Here is an 18786-nt window from a genome sequence, read left to right as displayed (position 1 = left end):
ATAATGGGGAGCATTCCGAGTATGAGGGCGCTGGAGGAGAAGTTTGGGTTGGCGAGGGGAAACAAATTCAGGTACCTGCAGGTGCGGGACTTCCTACGTAAACAGGTGTCAACCTTCCCGCTCCTACCGCTAAGGGGGATTCAGGACAGGGTAGTTTCCAGAGGGTGGGTAGGAGAAGGCAGCGTCTCGGACATTTACAAGGAACTTATGGGGTCAGAGGAGACGCAGACCGAGGAGCTAAAACGCAAGTGGGAGGAGGAGCTGGGAGGAGAGATAAAGGATGGTCTATGGGCAGATGCGTTGAGTAGAGTCAATATGTCCGCAACATGTGCCAGGCTCAGCCTGATACAATTCAAGGTCGTTCACCGGGCTCACATGACAGTGACCCGGATGAGCAGATTCTTTCGGGTTGAGGACAGGTGCGCAAAATGTGCGGGAGGACCGGCGAACCATGGCCATGTGTTCTGGACATGTCCGAAGCTTAGGGGATTTTGGCAGGGGTTTGTGGACGTCATGTCCACGGTGTTAAAAACAAGGGTGGCACCGAGTCCGGAGGTGGCGATTTTCGGGGTGTCGGAGGATCCGGGAATCCAGGAGGAGAAAGAGGCAGACGTTCTGGCCTTTGCTTCCCTGGTAGCCCGGAGACGGATACTATTAGCTTGGAGGAACTCAAAGCCCCCGAAGTTGGAGGCCTGGCTATCTGACATGGCTAGCTTTCTCTGTTTGGAGAAAATCAAGTTCGCCTTGAGAGGGTCAATGTTAGGGTTCACCCGGAGGTGGCAGCCGTTCGTCGACTTCTTCGCGGAAAATTAAACGTCAGCCGGTGGGGGGGGGGGGGGGGGGGGGGGGGGGGGGGTAGTTTAGCTTAGAGTAGGGGGTTAATAAAGGTGGGACCTGTAAGGGAGGGAGACGGCTTTTGCACTATGTTTATAGTTTCATGTACATTGTTTATTGTGTTGTTATAATACCAAAAAATACCTCAATAAAAAATTAATTAAATTAAAAATGATCTAATTAATCTCTCCCACAGCGATTGCCCTTCTGAAAGATCGCGAGCCGGGCTCCTTTTTGATTCGAGACAGCAATTCATTCCAGGGGGCGTATGGCCTTGCCCTCAAGGTGGTGACACCTCCAGCGAACCTCAGCTCACACAGCACTAAAGGTATGTTTCAGTGTTAACCTGTCTCTGGGTGTGACTGTCGATGTTTTAGGTGTGTTTAGACTGCAGCTACCAACCTGACTTGAAGCCAGTAGCTGCCATTCCACTGCCAGGCTCCATTCAAAATTGCGCCTCATTTGAAGGAAATAAACTTCCAGGGGCGATGGAGGGGGAATGGGACGGTTTAGATTCTCCATAGAGAGTCAGTATAGACTAGATGGGCTGTAATGGCTCCCTCACATTCACTACCGATTGGACATCTCAACCCACCAACCTGAAAAGGAGACCAATGGAATTGAGGTGGCATCAGGCCATGGGCACAGCGGTGGGAATTCAGTGCCAGGCCAGACTGGTGGGGATGAGAGGGCCCTCCTGGAAATGAATGACTCCTGGGGCACTGAAATGGTCGGAATTTGACAGTAATTGGCTCCAAGGAAGGGGACAAGTCACATTGCTGGGTCTGGGGCTGGGATTGAAACCTCCTGCGGGGCAGAAGTGAAGTAACATTGATGTAATAATCCTCAGGAGGCCCACGGGGATGAACCGATTGATTTCCCTGTAAGACCCGTGGAATACGAGCTCCCCTGCTAACTGGAGGAGGTCCATCAGCTCGGGCTCAGAGAATCAACCCTTAAAAGCTGGCCCGGATTGGGACCGGCACGATCGGTAGTCCTGGTTGGGACCGGCACGATCGGTAGTCCCGGTTGGGACCGGCACGATCGGTAGTCCCGGTTGGGGCCTATGTGCTGTCTGCCGCATTGCGGCCTTTTACTTTTGGTTCTAAATAAACCTCCATCTGAATCCCCTTCTGGGGCGTCCCGAGCTTTTAGAATTGCTTTGTCCGATCCTGCGCTCTGCTCCAGGTTTTTCCACAATTGGTCACTGGAATATAAAAGGCAGCTCATTTTGGGCAACGGGTAGGGGTGGGGGTGGGGGTGGGGGGTCTGGGTGAGGGGTTTGGGTGAGGGGGGGTTTAGATGGGCCGAGTGGCCTCCTTTGTCTGTACAAATCTCTCTGTGGTGGGCTTGATTTCTCCACATTGTCATCGCAGGCGATCCCAACGAGCTGCTGGTCAGACATTTCCTCATCGAGACAGGCTCGAAAGGTGTGAAGATCAAGGGTTGTCAGAATGAGCCTCACTTTGGTAGGTTACTCCCTTTTCTTTACAATGCTGGATGTGGCCGGTAACATCGGGTATGAAATCCTCAACGCGCTGAATCCATTCACTGGTCACCAGGCACAGCGCCGCCTGTCCAGCTGCATCACTGTACCACTAACAAAATGTTCAAAAAGTAGAGCAGACTCACACACAACAGAAAAGTTCCACATTGGAGCAGCCAGGGTTCAAGCCCTATTCCAATCTCTGCGTCCCTTCAGTCCCCACATTGTGAGCATTCCTGACTTGCTGCACCATTGCTGGTCACACCTTTGGTTGTTGAACCAATTACTACACTTGAGAAATAATCTGTTTTGGATGTTTGCTCCATATGGGGAACTGGAACTGGGGGCAGTTTAAAAATGAGGGGTCTCCCATTTAAGATGAGGTGAGGAGAAATTTTCTGTCGAGACGGTTGGCAGCTTTTGGAAATCTCTTGCCCAGAGAGCGGTGGAGAGAGGGTCAATGGATATTTTTAAGGCAGAGCTGGATAGATTCTTGACTAACAAGAAAGATGAAAGGGTATCGGGGGCCGGCAGGAATGTTGGGTTGAGGTTACAATCAGGTCAGCCATGATCTCATTAAATGGCGGGACAGGCTTGAGGGGCCGAGTGGCCTATTCCTCCTCCTAATTCATATGTTTGTATGTATCATATTGTATCACAATATATAAACCAACACAGAAACACCATTCGGCCCATCAATTTCATATTAAGCTCCACACTTTCATTTCATCTATCTTCATATGACCATATTCTTCTATTCGTCCACATTCTCCCCACTCCCCGTGGGAGCAGGTCCCACATTCTTCCCACTCTCTGTGGGAGTGAGAGTCACATTCGCCCCACTCCCTGTGAGAGCGGGTCCCACATTCGCCCCACTCACAGTGGGAGCGAGTCCTGTCTTCTCCCCAATCCCAGTGGCAGCGGATCCCACATTCACCCCACTCCCAGTGGGAGCGAGTCCTGCATTCTCCCCATTCCCAGTGGGAGTGGGTCCCACATTCTCCAATTGGATTTATCAGTAAGTGTCTGAAATTTTACAGGCCTAGTTCTGGTGATGGGGATGTTTTTGTGATGTTCTGAGATGTTATATAAATGCAAGGTTTATATAAATGCAAGGTTTCACATTTTTTTTAAAAGTGAGTCTTCAGATACTTCTGCAGAATGATTGTTGGTTTGAGAACTAACTGGCCTTTGTGTTTATATCACACACAGGAAGTCTGTCAGCCCTGGTGTATCAACACTCCATTACTCCCATCTCCCTGCCTTACAAGCTGAAAATCCCAGACAAAGGTAACACATCCCACCAAACCGAACACACGATTGGCTTTTCGTCAAGGAATGGGAGGGGCAGGGGGTTGGGGGTGGTGTAGGACAGGAATTAAATACCTGGAGAATATTAGTGGAGATTCAGGTAGGGGTGCTTTAGAGACACAGCTTAATGGTCACACCGAGCACTCTGACCTCTCGTAAGGTAGAGACGGGAGAACGTTGCACTCATTGGTGTCTCTCCGGCTCCCTCACCTTCAGGAATAGTGAAGAAGGCGCAGCCAACACAAAATCGGCGAACATTTTAACCTGTCGGACACTCAACCTTCTGGAATGAGAAGAGTTGCTCTCCTGGGATGTGAGGGGGTTGTTCTGTGAGGGGGGGCATACAGCCTCAGAATATTTCAGGTGGCATGCTGGCACAGTGGTTAGCACTGCTGCCTCACAGCGCCAGGGACACGGGTTCAATTCCAGCCTTGGGTCACTGTCTGTGTGGAGTCTGCACATCCTCCCCATGTGTGGGTTTCCTCCGGGTGCTCCGGTTTCCTCCCACAGTCCAAAGTTGTGCGGGTTAGATGGATTGGCCATGCTAAATTGTCCCTAAGTGTCCAAAAGGTTAGCTGGGTTATGGGGATAGGATCGGGGAGTGGGTCTAGGTAGGGTGCTCTTTCAGGGCATCGGTGCAGATTCGATGGGCCAAAGGGCCTCCTTCTGCACTGTAGGGATTCTATGAATATGAATAATGGAGTCGGCCATTTTGGATCGAGGTGAGGAGACATTTCTTCACTCAGAGGGTTGTGAATCTTTTGGAATCCCAGTGTGTTGTGGATGCTCAGTCACTGGGTATATTCAAAACTGCGATTGGTAAAGTTTTGGACACAAAGGGAATAAAGGGATATGTGGAGTGGGCGGGAAAGTGGCGCTGAGCTAGAATATCAGCCATGATCATTTTGAATGGAGAAGCATGCTCGAGGTGTTGAATGGCCGACTCCTATTTCTTATTAGGCCTATGAGCAGAAAGACATCTTAGCGACCCTGGATGAGCATAGAGAAAAGGAAAAATGGAGAAAAGAAATTTGGAACAGGTTTTTCATGTGTGTTTCTCAGGGTTAAGTCCCAATTCTGGTGGAATCATGGACTGGGTATGGTATATTGGAATATTTAATGCTTGTGGTTAGGATTGTGGTTTACTTTCTAATATGTTTATCTGGCTTTGGTCTGCAAATCCTTGTAATGCTTTTATTTTTAATGAAGTAATTGCACTACAAACCAGCAGAACCGAATTATAAATAATCTGCGATCACTTATTCCTTAAAGCATTTGTCGTACGGACATTTAATGTCAAGCTCTAAGGATTTTTCTGCTGTTGGCATAAGGACTGAGTTTGTGTTAATTAGTGATGCACTGGCTCCCTCTGCTGGATGGTGCTTGCCATGGTTTGTGGCCTGGTTTAGCTTTAACTTTCTCCCCTCCTGAAGGACAACTGACTCTCACTGGGCTACTGTTGCAGGACACATCCGGGGTGTGCACTACCTTTTGTTGCAGCAAACCACAAAATGTATTGATATCATTGTTAATCCCTTGTTTCCTCACAGTCCCCTCACACAAACAGGGGCTGTTTAGCACACTGGGCTAAATCGCTGGCTTTTAAAGCAGACCAAGGCAGGCCAACAGCACGGTTCAATTCCTGTAACAGCCTCCCCGAACAGGCACAGGAATGTGGCGACTAGGGGCTTTTCACAGTAACTTCATTGAAGCCTACTTGTGACAATAAGCGATTTTCATTTCATTTCCTTCAGCTGTCAAGCTAAACAATGACAAGATGTGTAACTGGGAAGTATCATAGCTGGGGCAGATCCTGCCATCTGCATACCTTCTTGATATTGGGACTGCGGATTGAGCCTGGGAACTTCCAGGTCTGAATGATGTAGCTTATCCCTGGTTAGGCCTCATCTAGAATGCGTTCAGTTATGAGTGCCATGCTTGAGGAAGGATGTGAAGTCATTGGAGGAGTACAGAGGAGATTCACAAGAATGATTCCAGGAATAAAGAACTGTAACTATGAGGATAGATTGGATTTGGATTTGTTTATTGTTACATATACTGAGATACATTGAAAAGTATTGTTCTGCGTACAGTCCTGACAGATCATTCCGTACATGAAAAACATAGGACGTACATAAATACACAATGTGAATACATAGACATCGGGTGAAGCATACAGAGTGTAGTACTACTCAGTAGAGAAGATGTGTGGAGAGATCAGTTCAGTCCATAAGAGGGTCATTCAGGAGTCTGGTAACAGCGGGGAAGAAGCTGTTTTTTAATCTGTTAATGCATGTTCTCAGACTTTTGTATCTCCTGCCCGATGGAAGAGAGAATAACCCAGGTGGGAGGGGAAGAGGCTGGGACTGTTTTCCTTGATGAAAAGAAGGCTGAGAGAAGACTTGATGGAAGAATTCATGATCCTGAGGGGTATGGACAGGAAAACAGTGAGAAACTATTCCTGCTCCAGGGAGCGCCAAGAACGAGGCGGCACAGGTTCAAAATAATTGGAAAAAAGGGCAGAAGTGATGCAAGGAAGTATTTTTCACCCAGAGGGTGGTTTGGAATCTGGAACTAACTTCCTGATTGGGTGGTTGAGGCAGATTCAACCGAGGTATTCAAAAGGGAATTGGATTGTTATTTTGAAAAGGGAGAATGTGCAAGGTTATGGAGATAAGGCAGGGAGTGGGACTAGGTAGAATGCACTTTCAGAGAGCTAGTGCAGACTCGATGGGCCAAATGGCCTCCTTCCGCTCTGCAAAAATACTGTGATTCTGTTACTGGAGCCTTATGGGGATAGTTGCACAGTGATAACATTACTGGACTTGTAATCCAGAGGTCTGGATGAATTTTTAGAGACAGAAGTTCAAAACAGCCGGGGGAATTTAAATTATTTTTTTCCAATTAGGGGACAATTTAGTGTGGCCAATCCACCTACCCTGCACATCTTTGGGTTGTGGGGTGAGACCCACGCAGACACGGGGAGAATGTGCAAACTCCACACGGACAGTGACCCGGGGCTGGGATTGAACGCGGGTCCTCAGCGCAGTGAGGCAGCAGTGCTAACCACTGTGCCACCGTGTCACCCTGGGGAAATTTAAATTCAATTAATTAATAAATCTGGATTAATTAATGGTGACGAAAATACTGGATTGATGTAGAAACCCATCTGGTTCACTAATGTCCTTTAGGGAAGGAAATCTGCCGTCCTTACCTGGTCTGGCCTACATGTGACTCCAGACCCACAGCAATGTGGTTGATTCTTAACTGGCCAAACAAGTCACTCAGTCCTATCAAAACTGCTGCAGAAAGTAGCTCTGTGGGTGTACCTACACCACAGGGATCGCAGCGGTTCAAGAAGGCAGCTCACCACCACCTTCTCCAGGGGCAATAAATGCTGGAGCACTCACATCCCAAGAACAAATTTCTAAAACAAAAATCTGATGCAGTGTCTAATATCCGTGAAAACCTGTGGAAATTCAAAGAAACGCCATTTTGTGAGTGGAGGAAGTAACTGACAGTAATCGGCTGTGCCGTTCCCCTTCCAGATCCCTTGGATGAAACTCAGGAGAGCGTTGTCCCCGGCAACACCAGTACTGCTGCAGAGTTGCTCAAACAGGGAGCAGGTGAGGACTACAGCCTCCATGTCATGAGGTAGCACCGAATCACTGCCGTGCTGCTTTATTTTTAAAGAATGTACTTTATTCATAAAATCTTTGAAAAGACATTGCATAACAATTTAAATTTTGCATCACTGTACATGAAGATTTATTGCACATTTATTGTATGTGGCCCTCTGAGGCACCTCACTACACGTAGAAATTGAAGTTATGGGGCGGCAAATTTGCACAATGGTTAGCATTGCTGCCTCACGGCGCCGAGGTCCCAGGTTCGATCCCGGCTCTGGGCCACTGTCCGTGTGGAGTTTGCACATTCTCCCTGTGGCTGCGTGGGTTTCGTCCCCACAACCCAAAGATGTGCAGGGTGGGTGGATTGGCCACGCTAAATTGCCCTTAATTGGAAAAAATGAATTGGGTACTCTAAAAAAAAATTTTTTTTAATTTTCTAAAATGAAGTTATATTCATAATATAACTTCCATGTCAAACATTCTCTGGTGCATCCGACCCGAGGGGTATTACACAGTATTCAGCGCCTTGGGATACTGTTCTGGAGGGCCTGAGGCAATGGCCCTTCCCCATTGGGCCTTTTTGGCAGTTGCTTCAAGCTGTGTGGAATGTGCTGGTCGGTAACGGTCAGTCTTTTTTTAATATAAATTTAGAGTACCCAATTCATTTTTCCCAATTAAGGGGCAATTTAGCATGGCCAATCCACCTAGCCTGTACATCTTTGGGTAGCGGGGGCGAAACCCACGCAGACACGGGGAGAATGTGCAAATTCCACACGGTCAGTGAGCCAGAGCCGGGATCGAACCTGGGACCTCAGCGTGAGGCAGCAGGGCTAACCCACTGCGCCACCATGCTGCCCTGGTAACGATCAGTCTTTGCACTGGAAGACCAATAGATTTCAGGCAGATCAAAGTGTGCCTGCCGTGCTGTTAGGCTGATTGAAGAATGGAAACAGTGAGCCTGGTTTTAACTCCCTCAAAACCCATTCACCCAGGTCGAGCTAAAATCCGGTCCAATTCTGCACAGGCTGTGACCATTTCCTGGATTGGAAGTTTTGAAACATACGAGGAAACATAAGAGGAAGAGATGAGGAGATGTTTGTTTTTGTTGTGACCAGGAAAGCGCTGTCTGAAACGGTAACAGAGACTGGTTCAGCAGTAACTTCCAAAAGGAAGCCAGATGTATTGAGGAGGAAGATATTGCAGGGCTGTAGGGAAAGAGCTGGGACTAATTGGATAGTTCTTTCAAAGGGTCAGCAGGATATGATGGGCTGAATGGCCTCATTCTGTGCTGTGTGATTCTGTGACAATAGATAAGGATTCTGTTCCATTTGTTTGATGGATTTACTTTGTGATTATATTGACTTTGGAAATAGTTGTTCGTACCTGATAACGAACAGGCTGGCCTCAGAATCACAGGATTGTTATGGCACAGAAGAAGCCCATTCGGCCCATCATGTCTGCACCAGTCCTCCAAACGAGCATCGTGACTTAGTGCCCATTCCCCTGCCTTTTCCCCGTACCCCTGCTCATTGTTTCTATTCAAATAATCATCTAATGGCCTCTGGAATGCCTCAATTGGTACCTGCCTCCACCACTTCCAGACAGTGCATTCCAGACACCAACCACCCGCTGTGTGAAAACGTTTTTCTCACATCACATTTGCCTCTTTTGCAAATCACTTTAAATCTGTGCCCCCTCTCGTTCTCGATCCTTTTATGAGCGGGAACATTTTCTCCCAATCTACTCTGTCCATCCCCTTCATGATTTTGATCATCTCTATCAAATCTCCTCTCATAGAACAGAGAACATTACAGCGCAGTACAGGCCCTTCGACCCTCGATGTTGTGCCGACCTGTGAAACCACTCTAAAGCCCATCGACACTATTCCCTTATCGTCCATATGTCTATCCAATGACCATTTGAATGTCCTTAGTGTTGGCGAGTCCACTACTGTTGCAGGCAGGGCATTCCACACCCTTACTACTCTCTGAGTAAAGAACCTACCTCTGACATCTGTCCTATATCTATCGCCCCTCAATTTAAAGCTATGTCCCCTCGTGCTAGACATCACCATCCGAGGAAAAAGGCTCTCAGTGTCCACCCTATCCAATCCTCTGATCATCTTGTATGCCTCAATTAAGTCACCTCTTAACCTTCTCTCCAAAGGAATCAGCCTCAAGTCCCGCAGCCTTTCCTCATAAGATCTTCCCTCCATACCAGGCAACATTCTGGTAAATCTCCTCTGCACCCTTTCCAATGCTTCCACATCCGACTTCTTCTCTTCAGTCCCAACCTCATAACTGAAGTTTCTCATCCCTGGAACCGGTCTTGTAAACCTCTTCTGCACCCTCTCCACTGCATTCACATCCTTCCTATAGTGTGGCACCCAGAACTGTCCTCAGTATTCCAGCTGAGGTCTTCTACAAGTTCATCGTAACCTCCTTACTCTTGTCCTCTATGCACAGAATACCGCATGCTTTATTAACTGCTCTCTCCACCTGTCCTAATTTAATTGGTTTACACGAGTCAGTTCCATAGTACGTTAAATACTTAATATTTAAAAACTTTTAGTGCTTACGTTGTTGTCCTTAAAAAAAAGAAGGTTCATTTTAAGTGCCTCCTTAGAAGGTCACAGTGGATACAATTCACGGAAACATGGGATACTGATTCACTCAATGTGTGGACATGGCCAACTTCCAACACAGTGTTACACAGTATGTACAGCACAGAAGCAGGCCATTCAACCCATCGGGTCCTTGCTGTCTCCACGGGAACCTTGTCCCGCACTCTTCTTCATCTAATTTCATCTACTCCAGCTTAGGGACCCCTTATTCTGGTGGCTTTTATCTCTCTCCTACCAAACCGTTGCATACTCGTAAAGATCTCCACCACAGATTATCTTTCAGTCCATCTCTTCTAGAGTAAAGAGGCCAGCCCATTAAATTTCCCTGATATAGCCTCTCAGTTCAGGTATCATACCATTAAATCTTTTTTGCATTTTCTTCAGTGACTCTATATTCTTTCTTTAATATGGAGACCAAACCGTTTGCAGTAGCCCAGGTGTGGTTGGACCAAGATTCGGTGCAAATTTCAACGACTGTATCTGTTTTTCTCTGCTACTTATTCAGAAATGAACCCCAATGCTTTTCTTTCAAAAGAAAATGGCGTTAGTAAGTTGCAGCACTACATTCAGTGATTTTGGTGATACAGAACTTGTATTGCTGAAATAAGAGACATGCTGTCAAGGTTTTTCATCTGAAACTCTTCAGGATTATCCCACAGTGATTGGGTAGATTGGGCACTTTTCAGGACCAAAAGTGGGGGCCTGGATTGAGTGTCTCAAAACACCAAACAACAAGTAAAAGTGGTCATTTCACCCTAATACTATGCAGTAGCAACACGAGTGGTATTCCCCATTAACAGGTGCTTCTGTCAAGTCAAAAATACATTCTGCTTATCACGAAATGTGGTATAGGAGGTTCAGAGACCGTGTGATGTCAGGTACGTAGGCCCTGTGGACGGGATTCTCCGTCCCACCAGCCCCGTATTCCTGTGCGGCACGTTCCCGTGGGCAGCGGGATTCTCCGTTCCCGCAGCCGGTCAATGGGGTTTCCCATTGTGGGCAATCCCACGCCATCGGGCGTGGGTGCGGTGCCGGCGGGCAGAGGATCCCGCCGAAACCCGCTGTATGTCCCAGCAACTGATACTATTACTCTCACGGATGCCCAGGTTTGTTTAATTCTGGCATTTGAGCTGTGCTGACACTGTGCTAGATAATCCAATATTCCTTCCTGGTTTTCAGCTTGCAACGTTCTGTATATCAACTCGGTGGAAACGGAATCCCTGACTGGCCCACAAGCAGTTGCCAAAGCAACCATGCAGACATTTGCCATGAAGCCTCGGCCCACTGCCACCGTGGTACATTTCAAAGTTTCAGTCCAAGGTATCACCTTAACTGACAGCCAACGAAAGTAAGCCGACATTGCTAAAAACTGTACCAACTCCTTTAACTCTGGCACATGACTTCTGCAAAATATGACACTGAGCCACAAAAGCAGATATTCGGTCAGACGATCAAATGTTTGAATATAGAGAGAAGTGTTTTAAAGGAGGAGAGTGAAATAGAGAGGGTGGAGGGGTTGAGGGAGGAGGGAAGTCCAGAGCTTGGACCAGAGGCAGCAGAAGGCACGTCCGCCAACAGTGCAGCGACTAAAATCGGGGATGCTCAAGAGGCCAGAATTGGAGAAGAACAGGGATCTTGGAGCGTTGAAGGGACTGGAGGAACAGAGAGATCTCGGAGCGTTGACGGGACTGGAGGAACAGAGCGATCTCGGAGGGTAGAAGGGACTGGAGGAGCAGAGAGATCTCGGAGGGTTGAGGAGATGGAGGAGCAGAGAGATCTCGGAGGGTTGTGGAGACTGGAGGAACAGAGCGATCTCGGAGGGTAGAAGGGACTGGAGGAACAGAGAGATCTCGGAGGGTTGAGGAGATGGAGGAGCAGAGAGATCTCGGAGGGTTGTGGAGATTGGAGGAACAGAGAGTTCTCGGAGGGTTGAGGGGACTGGAGGAGCAGAGAGATCTCGGAGGGTTGTGGAGACTGGAGGAACAGAGAGATCTCAGAGGGTTGAGGGGTCTGGAGGAACAGAGAGATCTCGGAGGGTTGAGGGGATTGGAGGAGCAGAGAGATCTCGGAGGGTTGTGGAGACTGGAGGAACAGAGAGATCTCGGAGGGTTGTGGAGATTGGAGGAACAGAGAGATCTCGGAGGGTTGTGGAGACTGGAGGAACAGAGAGATCTCGGAGTGTTGAGGGGATTGGAGGAACAGAGAGATCTCGGAGTGTTGAGGGGATTGGAGGAGCAGAGAGATCTCGGAGGGTTGAGGGGTCTGGAGGAGCAGAGAGATCTCGGAGGGTTGAGGGGACTGGAGGAACAGAGAGATTTCGGAGGGTTGTGGAGACTGGAGGAACAGAGAGATCTCGGAGGGTTGTGGAGATTGGAGGAGCAGAGAGATCTCGGAGGGTTGAGGGGTCTGGAGGAGCAGAGAGATCTCGGAGGGTTGTGGAGATTGGAGGAGCAGAGAGATCTCGGAGGGTTGAGGGGATTGGAGGAGCAGAGAGATCTCGGAGGGTTGAGGGGATTGGAGGAGCAGAGAGATCTCGGAGGGTTGAGGGGATTGGAGGAGCAGAGAGATCTCGGAGGGTTGAGGGGACTGGAGGAACAGAGAGATCTCGGAGGGTTGAGGGGATTGGAGGAACAGAGAGATCTCGGAGGGTTGTGGAGACTGGAGGAGCAGAGAGATCTCGGAGGGTTGAGGGGATTGGGGGAGCAGAGAGATCTCAGAGGGTTGAGGGGATTGGAGGAGCAGAGAGATCTCAGAGGGTTGAGGGGTCTGGAGGAACAGAGAGATCTCGGAGGGTCGTGGAGACGGGAGGAACAGAGAGATCACGGAGGGTTGAGGAGATTGGAGGAGCAGAGAGATCACGGAGGGTTGAGGGGACTGGAGGAACAGAGAGATCTCGGAGGGTTGTGGAGACTGGAGGAACAGAGAGATCTCGGAGGGTTGTGGAGTCTGGAGGAACAGAGAGATCTCGGAGGGTTGAGGGGATTGGAGGAGCAGAGAGATCTCAGAGTGTTGAGGGGTCTGGAGGAACAGAGAGATCTTGGAGGGTTGAGGGGTCTGGAGGAACAGAGAGATCTCGGAGGGTTGTGTAGACTGGAGGAACAGAGAGATCTCGGAGGGTTGAGGAGACTAGAGGAGCAGAGAGATCTCGGAGGGTTGTGGAGACTGGAGGAACAGAGAGATCTCAGAGGGTTGAGGGGATTGGAGGAACAGAGCGATCCCGGAGGGTTGGGGTGACTAGAGGAGCAGAGAGATCTCGGAGGGTTGAGGGGATTGGAGGAACAGAGAGATCTCGGAGGGTTGTGGAGACTAGAGGAGCAGAGAGATCTCGGAAGGTTGAGGGGATTGGAGGAGCAGAGATATCTCGGAGGGTTGAGGGGACTGGAGGAACAGAGAGATCTCGGAGGGTTGAGGAGATTGGAGGAACAGAGATCTCTCGGAGGGTTGAGGGGTCTGGAGGAGCAGAGAGATCTCGGAGGGTTGAGGGGACTGGAGGAACAGAGAGATTTCGGAGGGTTGTGGAGACTGGAGGAACAGAGAGATCTCGGAGGGTTGTGGAGATTGGAGGAGCAGAGAGATCTCGGAGGGTTGAGGGGTCTGGAGGAGCAGAGAGATCTCGGAGGGTTGTGGAGATTGGAGGAACAGAGAGATCTCGGAGGGTTGAGGGGATTGGAGGAGCAGAGAGATCTCGGAGGGTTGAGGGGATTGGAGGAGCAGAGAGATCTCGGAGGGTTGAGGGGATTGGAGGAGCAGAGAGATCTCGGAGGGTTGAGGGGACTGGAGGAACAGAGAGATCTCGGAGGGTTGAGGGGATTGGAGGAACAGAGAGATCTCGGAGGGTTGTGGAGACTGGAGGAGCAGAGAGATCTCGGAGGGTTGAGGGGATTGGGGGAGCAGAGAGATCTCAGAGGGTTGAGGGGATTGGAGGAGCAGAGAGATCTCAGAGGGTTGAGGGGTCTGGAGGAACAGAGAGATCTCGGAGGGTCGTGGAGACGGGAGGAACAGAGAGATCACGGAGGGTTGAGGAGATTGGAGGAGCAGAGAGATCACGGAGGGTTGAGGGGACTGGAGGAACAGAGAGATCTCGGAGGGTTGTGGAGACTGGAGGAACAGAGAGATCTCGGAGGGTTGTGGAGTCTGGAGGAACAGAGAGATCTCGGAGGGTTGAGGGGATTGGAGGAGCAGAGAGATCTCAGAGGGTTGAGGGGTCTGGAGGAACAGAGAGATCTTGGAGGGTTGAGGGGTCTGGAGGAACAGAGAGATCTCGGAGGGTTGTGTAGACTGGAGGAACAGAGAGATCTCGGAGGGTTGAGGAGACTAGAGGAGCAGAGAGATCTCGGAGGGTTGTGGAGACTGGAGGAACAGAGAGATCTCAGAGGGTTGAGGGGATTGGAGGAACAGAGCGATCCCGGAGGGTTGGGGTGACTAGAGGAGCAGAGAGATCTCGGAGGGTTGAGGGGATTGGAGGAACAGAGAGATCTCGGAGGGTTGTGGAGACTAGAGGAGCAGAGAGATCTCGGAAGGTTGAGGGGATTGGAGGAGCAGAGATATCTCGGAGGGTTGAGGGGACTGGAGGAACAGAGAGATCTCGGAGGGTTGAGGAGATTGGAGGAACAGAGATCTCTCGGAGGGCTGTGGAGATTGGAGGAACAGAGAGATCTCGGAGGGCTGTGGAGATTGGAGGAACAGAGAGATCTCGACGGGTCGTGGAGACGGGAGGAACAGGGAGATCTCGGAGGGTTGAGGGGATTGGAGGAACAGAGAGATCTCGGAGGGTTGAGGGGACTGGAGGAACAGAGAGATCTCGGAGGGTTGAGGGGATTGGAGGAACAGAGAGATCTCGGAGGGTTGAGGGGACTGGAGGAACAGAGAGATCTCGGAGGGTTGAGGGGTCTGGAGGAACAGAGAGATCTCGGAGGGTTGAGGGGATTGGAGGAGCAGAGAGATCTCGGAAGGTTGTGTAGACTGGAGGAACAGAGAGATCCCAGAGGGTTGAGGGGATTGGAGGAGCAGAGAGATCTCGGAAGGTTGAGGGGATTGGAGGAGCAGAGAGATCTCGGAGGGTAGAAGGGACTGGAGGAACAGAGATCTCGGAGGGTTGAGGGGATTGGAGGAGCAGAGAGATCTCGGAGGGCTGAGGGGATTGGAGGAGCAGAGAGATCTCGGAGGGTTGTGTAGACTGGAGGAACAGAGAGATCTCGGAGGGTTGTGTAGACTGGAGGAACAGAGAGATCCCGGAGGGTTGTGGAGATTGGAGGAACAGAGAGACCTCGGAGGGTTGTGGAGACGGGAGGAACAGAGAGATCTCGAAGGGTTGTGGAGATTGGAGGAACAGAGAGACCTCGGAGGGTTGTGTAGACTGGAGGAACAGAGAGATCTCGAAGGGTTGAGGGGACTGGAGGAACAGAGCGAGCTCGGAGGGTTGAGGAGACTGGAGGAACAGAGAGATCTCGGAGGGTTGAGGGGATTGGAGGAGCAGAGAGATCTTGGAGGGCTGAAGGGACTGGAGGAACAGAGAGATCTCGGAGGGTTGTGGAGACGGGAGGAACAGAGAGATCTCGGAGGGTTGAGGGGATTGGATGAACAGAGAGATCTTGGAGGGTTGTGGAGACTGGAGGAGCAGAGAGATCTCGGAGGGTTGAGGGGATTGGAGGAACAGAGAGATCTCGGAGGGTTGAGGGGATTGGAGGAGCAGAGAGATCTCGGAGGGTTGTGGAGATTGGAGGAACAGAGAGATCTTGGAGGGTTGTGGAGACTGGAGGAACAGAGAGATCTCGGAGGGCTGAAGGGATTGGAGGAGCAGAGAGATCTCGGAGGGTTGTGGAGATTGGAGGAACAGAGAGATCTTGGAGGGTTGTGGAGACTGGAGGAACAGAGAGATCTCGGAGGGTTGAGGGGATTGGAGGAACAGAGAGATCTCGGAGGGTTGAGGGGATTGGAGGAACAGAGAGATCTCGGACGGTTGTGGAGACTGGAGGAGCAGAGAGATCTCGAAGGGTTGAGGGGACTGGAGGAACAGAGAGACCTCGGAGGGTTGTGGAGACTAGAGGAACAGAGAGATCTCGGTGGGTTGAGTGGATTGGAGGAACAGAGAGATCTCGGAGTGTTGTGGAGATTGGAGGAGAAGAGAGATCTCGGAGGGTTGAGGGGACTGGAGGAACAGAGAGACCTCGGAGGGTTGTGGAGACTAGAGGAACAGAGAGATCTCGGTGGGTTGTGGAGATTGGAGGAACAGAGAGATCTCGGAGGGTTGAGGGGACTGGAGGAACAGAGAGATCTCGGTGGGTTGTGGAGATTGGAGGAACAGAGAGATCTCGGAAGGTTGAGGGGACTGGAGGAACAGAGAGATCTCGGAGGGCTGAGGGGTCTGGAGGAACAGAGAGATCTCGGTGGGTTGTGGAGATTGGAGGAACAGAGCTATCTCGGAGGGTTGAGGGGATTGGAGGAGCAGAGAGATCTCGGAGGGTTGAGGGGACTGGAGGAACAGAGAGATCTTGGAGGGCTGTGGAGATTGGAGGAACAGAGAGATCTCGGAGGGTTGTGGAGATTGGAGGAACAGAGAGATCTCAGAGGGTTGAGGGGTCTGGAGGAGCAGAGAGATCTCGGAGGGTTGAGGGGATTGGAGGAACAGAGAGATCTCGGAGGGTTGTGGAGACTGGAGGAGCAGAGAGATCTCGGAGGGTTGAGGGGTCTGGAGGAGCAGAGCGATCTCGGAGGGTTGAGGGGATTGGAGGAACAGAGAGATCTCGGAGGCTTGTGGAGACTGGAGGAACAGAGAGATCTCGTCGGGTCGTGGAGACGGGAGGAACAGAGAGATCTCGGAGGGCTGTGGAGATTGGAGGAGCAGAGAGATCTCGGAGGGCTGTGGAGATTGGAGGAACAGAGAGATCTCGACGGGTCGTGGAGACTGGAGGAACAGAGAGATCTCGACGGGTCGTGGAGACGGGAGGAACAGGGAAATCTCGGAGGGTTGAGGGGATTGGAGGAGCAGAGAGATCTCGGAGGGCTGTGGGGACTGGAGGAACAGAGAGATCCCGGAGGGTTGTGGAGATGGAGGAGCAGAGAGATCTCGGAGGGTTGTGAAGACTGGAGGAACAGAGAGATCTCGGAGGGTTGAGGGGACTGGAGGAATAGAGAGAACTCGGAGGGTTGTGGAGATGGAGGAGCAGAGAGATCTCGGAGGGTTGAGGGGACTGGAGGAACAGAGAGAACTCGGAGGGTTGAGGGGACTGGAGGAACAGAGAGAACTCGGAGAGTTGAGGGGACTGGAGGAACAGAGAGAACTCGGAGGGTTGAGGGGACTGGAGGAACAGAGAGATCTCGGAGGGTTGTGGAGACTGGAGGAACAGAGAGATCTCGGAGGGTTGTGGAGGAGCAGAGAGATCTCGGAGGGTTGAGGGGACTGGAGGAACAGAGAGATCTCGGAGGGTTGAGGGGACTGGAGGAACAGAGAGAACTTGGAGGGTTGTGTAGACTGGAGGAACAGAGAGATCTCGGAGGGTTGAGGGGACTGGAGGAACAGAGAGATCTCGGAGGGTTGAGGGGACTGGAGGAGCAGAGAGATCTCGGAGGGTTCTGGAGGAGCAGAGAGATCTCGGAGGGTTCTGGAGGAGCAGAGAGATCTCGGAGGGTTCTGGAGACTGGAGGAACAGAGAGATCTCGGAGGGTTGAGGGGTCTGGAGGAACAGAGAGATCTCGGAGGGTTGAGGGGTCTGGAGGAGCAGAGAGATCTCGGAGGGTTGTGGAGACTGGAGGAACAGAGAGATCTCGGAGGGTTGAGGGGTCTGGAGGAACAGAGAGATCTCGGAGGGTTGAGGAGATGGAGGAGCAGAGAGATCTCGGAGGGTTGAGGAGATGGAGGAGCAGAGAGATCTCGGAGGGTTGAGGAGATGGAGGAGCAGAGAGATCTCGGAGGGTTCTGGAGATTGGAGGAACAGAGAGATCTCGGAGGGTTGAGGGGATTGGAGGAACAGAGAGATCTCGGAGGGTTGTGGAGATTGGAGGAACAGAGAGATCTCGGAGGGTTGAGGAGATGGAGGAGCAGAGAGATCTCAGAGGGTTCTGGAGATTGGAGGAACAGAGAGATCTCGGAGGGTTGAGGGGATTGGAGGAACAGAGAGATCTCGGAGGGTTGAGGGGTCTGGAGGAACAGAGAGATCTCGGAGGGTTGAGGGGTCTGGAGGAACAGAGAGATCTCGGAGGGTTGTGGAGACTGGAGGAACAGAGAGATCTCGGAGGGTTGAGGGGACGGGAGGAACAGAGAGATCTCGGAGTGTTGTGGAGATTGGAGGAACAGAGAGATCTCGGAGGGTTGAGGGGACTGGAGGAACAGAGAGATCTCGGAGGGTTGAGGGGATTGGAGGAACAGAGAGATCTCGGAGGGTTGAGGGGACTGGAGGAACAGAGAGATCTCGGAGGGTTGAGGAGATTGGAGGAACAGAGAGATCTCGGAGGGTTGAGGGGTCTGGAGGAGCAGAGAGATCTCGGAGGGTTGTGGAGACTGGAGGAGCAGTGAGATCTCGGAGGGTTGAGGGGATTGGAGGAACAGAGAGATCTCGGAGGGCTGAAGGGATTGGAGGAACAGAGAGATCTTGGAGGGCTGAAGGGACTGGAGGAACAGAGAGATCTCGGAGGGTTGTGGAGACTGGAGGAACAGAGAGATCTCGGAGGGTTGTGGAGACTAGAGGAACAGAGAGATCTCGGAGGGTTGAGGGGATTGGAGGAACAGAGAGATCTTGGAGGGCTGAAGGGACTGGAGGAACAGAGCGATCTCGGAGGGTTGAGGAGATGGAGGAACAGAGAGATCTCGGAGGGTTGTGGAGACTGGAGGAACAGAGAGATCTCGGAGGGTTGAGGGGACTGGAGGAACAGAGAGATCTCGGAGGGTTGAGGGGATTGGAGGAGCA

General features: G+C 51.0%; 1 protein-coding gene across 3 annotated transcripts in view; it reads left to right on the top strand.

Annotated features, from left to right (window-relative positions):
- Nucleotides 1–18786, top strand: part of LOC140405436 (tensin-2-like) — a 377445-nt gene that overhangs the window by 340410 nt on the left and 18249 nt on the right. For all 3 annotated transcript variants that reach the window (XM_072493844.1, XM_072493845.1, XM_072493847.1), the window contains exons 22-26: nucleotides 1031–1162; nucleotides 2211–2303; nucleotides 3533–3610; nucleotides 7180–7257; nucleotides 11063–11231. In XM_072493844.1, coding sequence (XP_072349945.1) covers nucleotides 1031–1162; nucleotides 2211–2303; nucleotides 3533–3610; nucleotides 7180–7257; nucleotides 11063–11231 — 550 coding nt within the window. The remainder of the gene's footprint in view (nucleotides 1–1030; nucleotides 1163–2210; nucleotides 2304–3532; nucleotides 3611–7179; nucleotides 7258–11062; nucleotides 11232–18786) is intronic.

This window comes from Scyliorhinus torazame, chromosome X, assembly GCF_047496885.1.
Source record: "Scyliorhinus torazame isolate Kashiwa2021f chromosome X, sScyTor2.1, whole genome shotgun sequence".
Lineage (NCBI taxonomy): Eukaryota > Metazoa > Chordata > Chondrichthyes > Carcharhiniformes > Scyliorhinidae > Scyliorhinus > Scyliorhinus torazame.
This window is presented reverse-complemented; position numbering and strand designations above follow the sequence as displayed.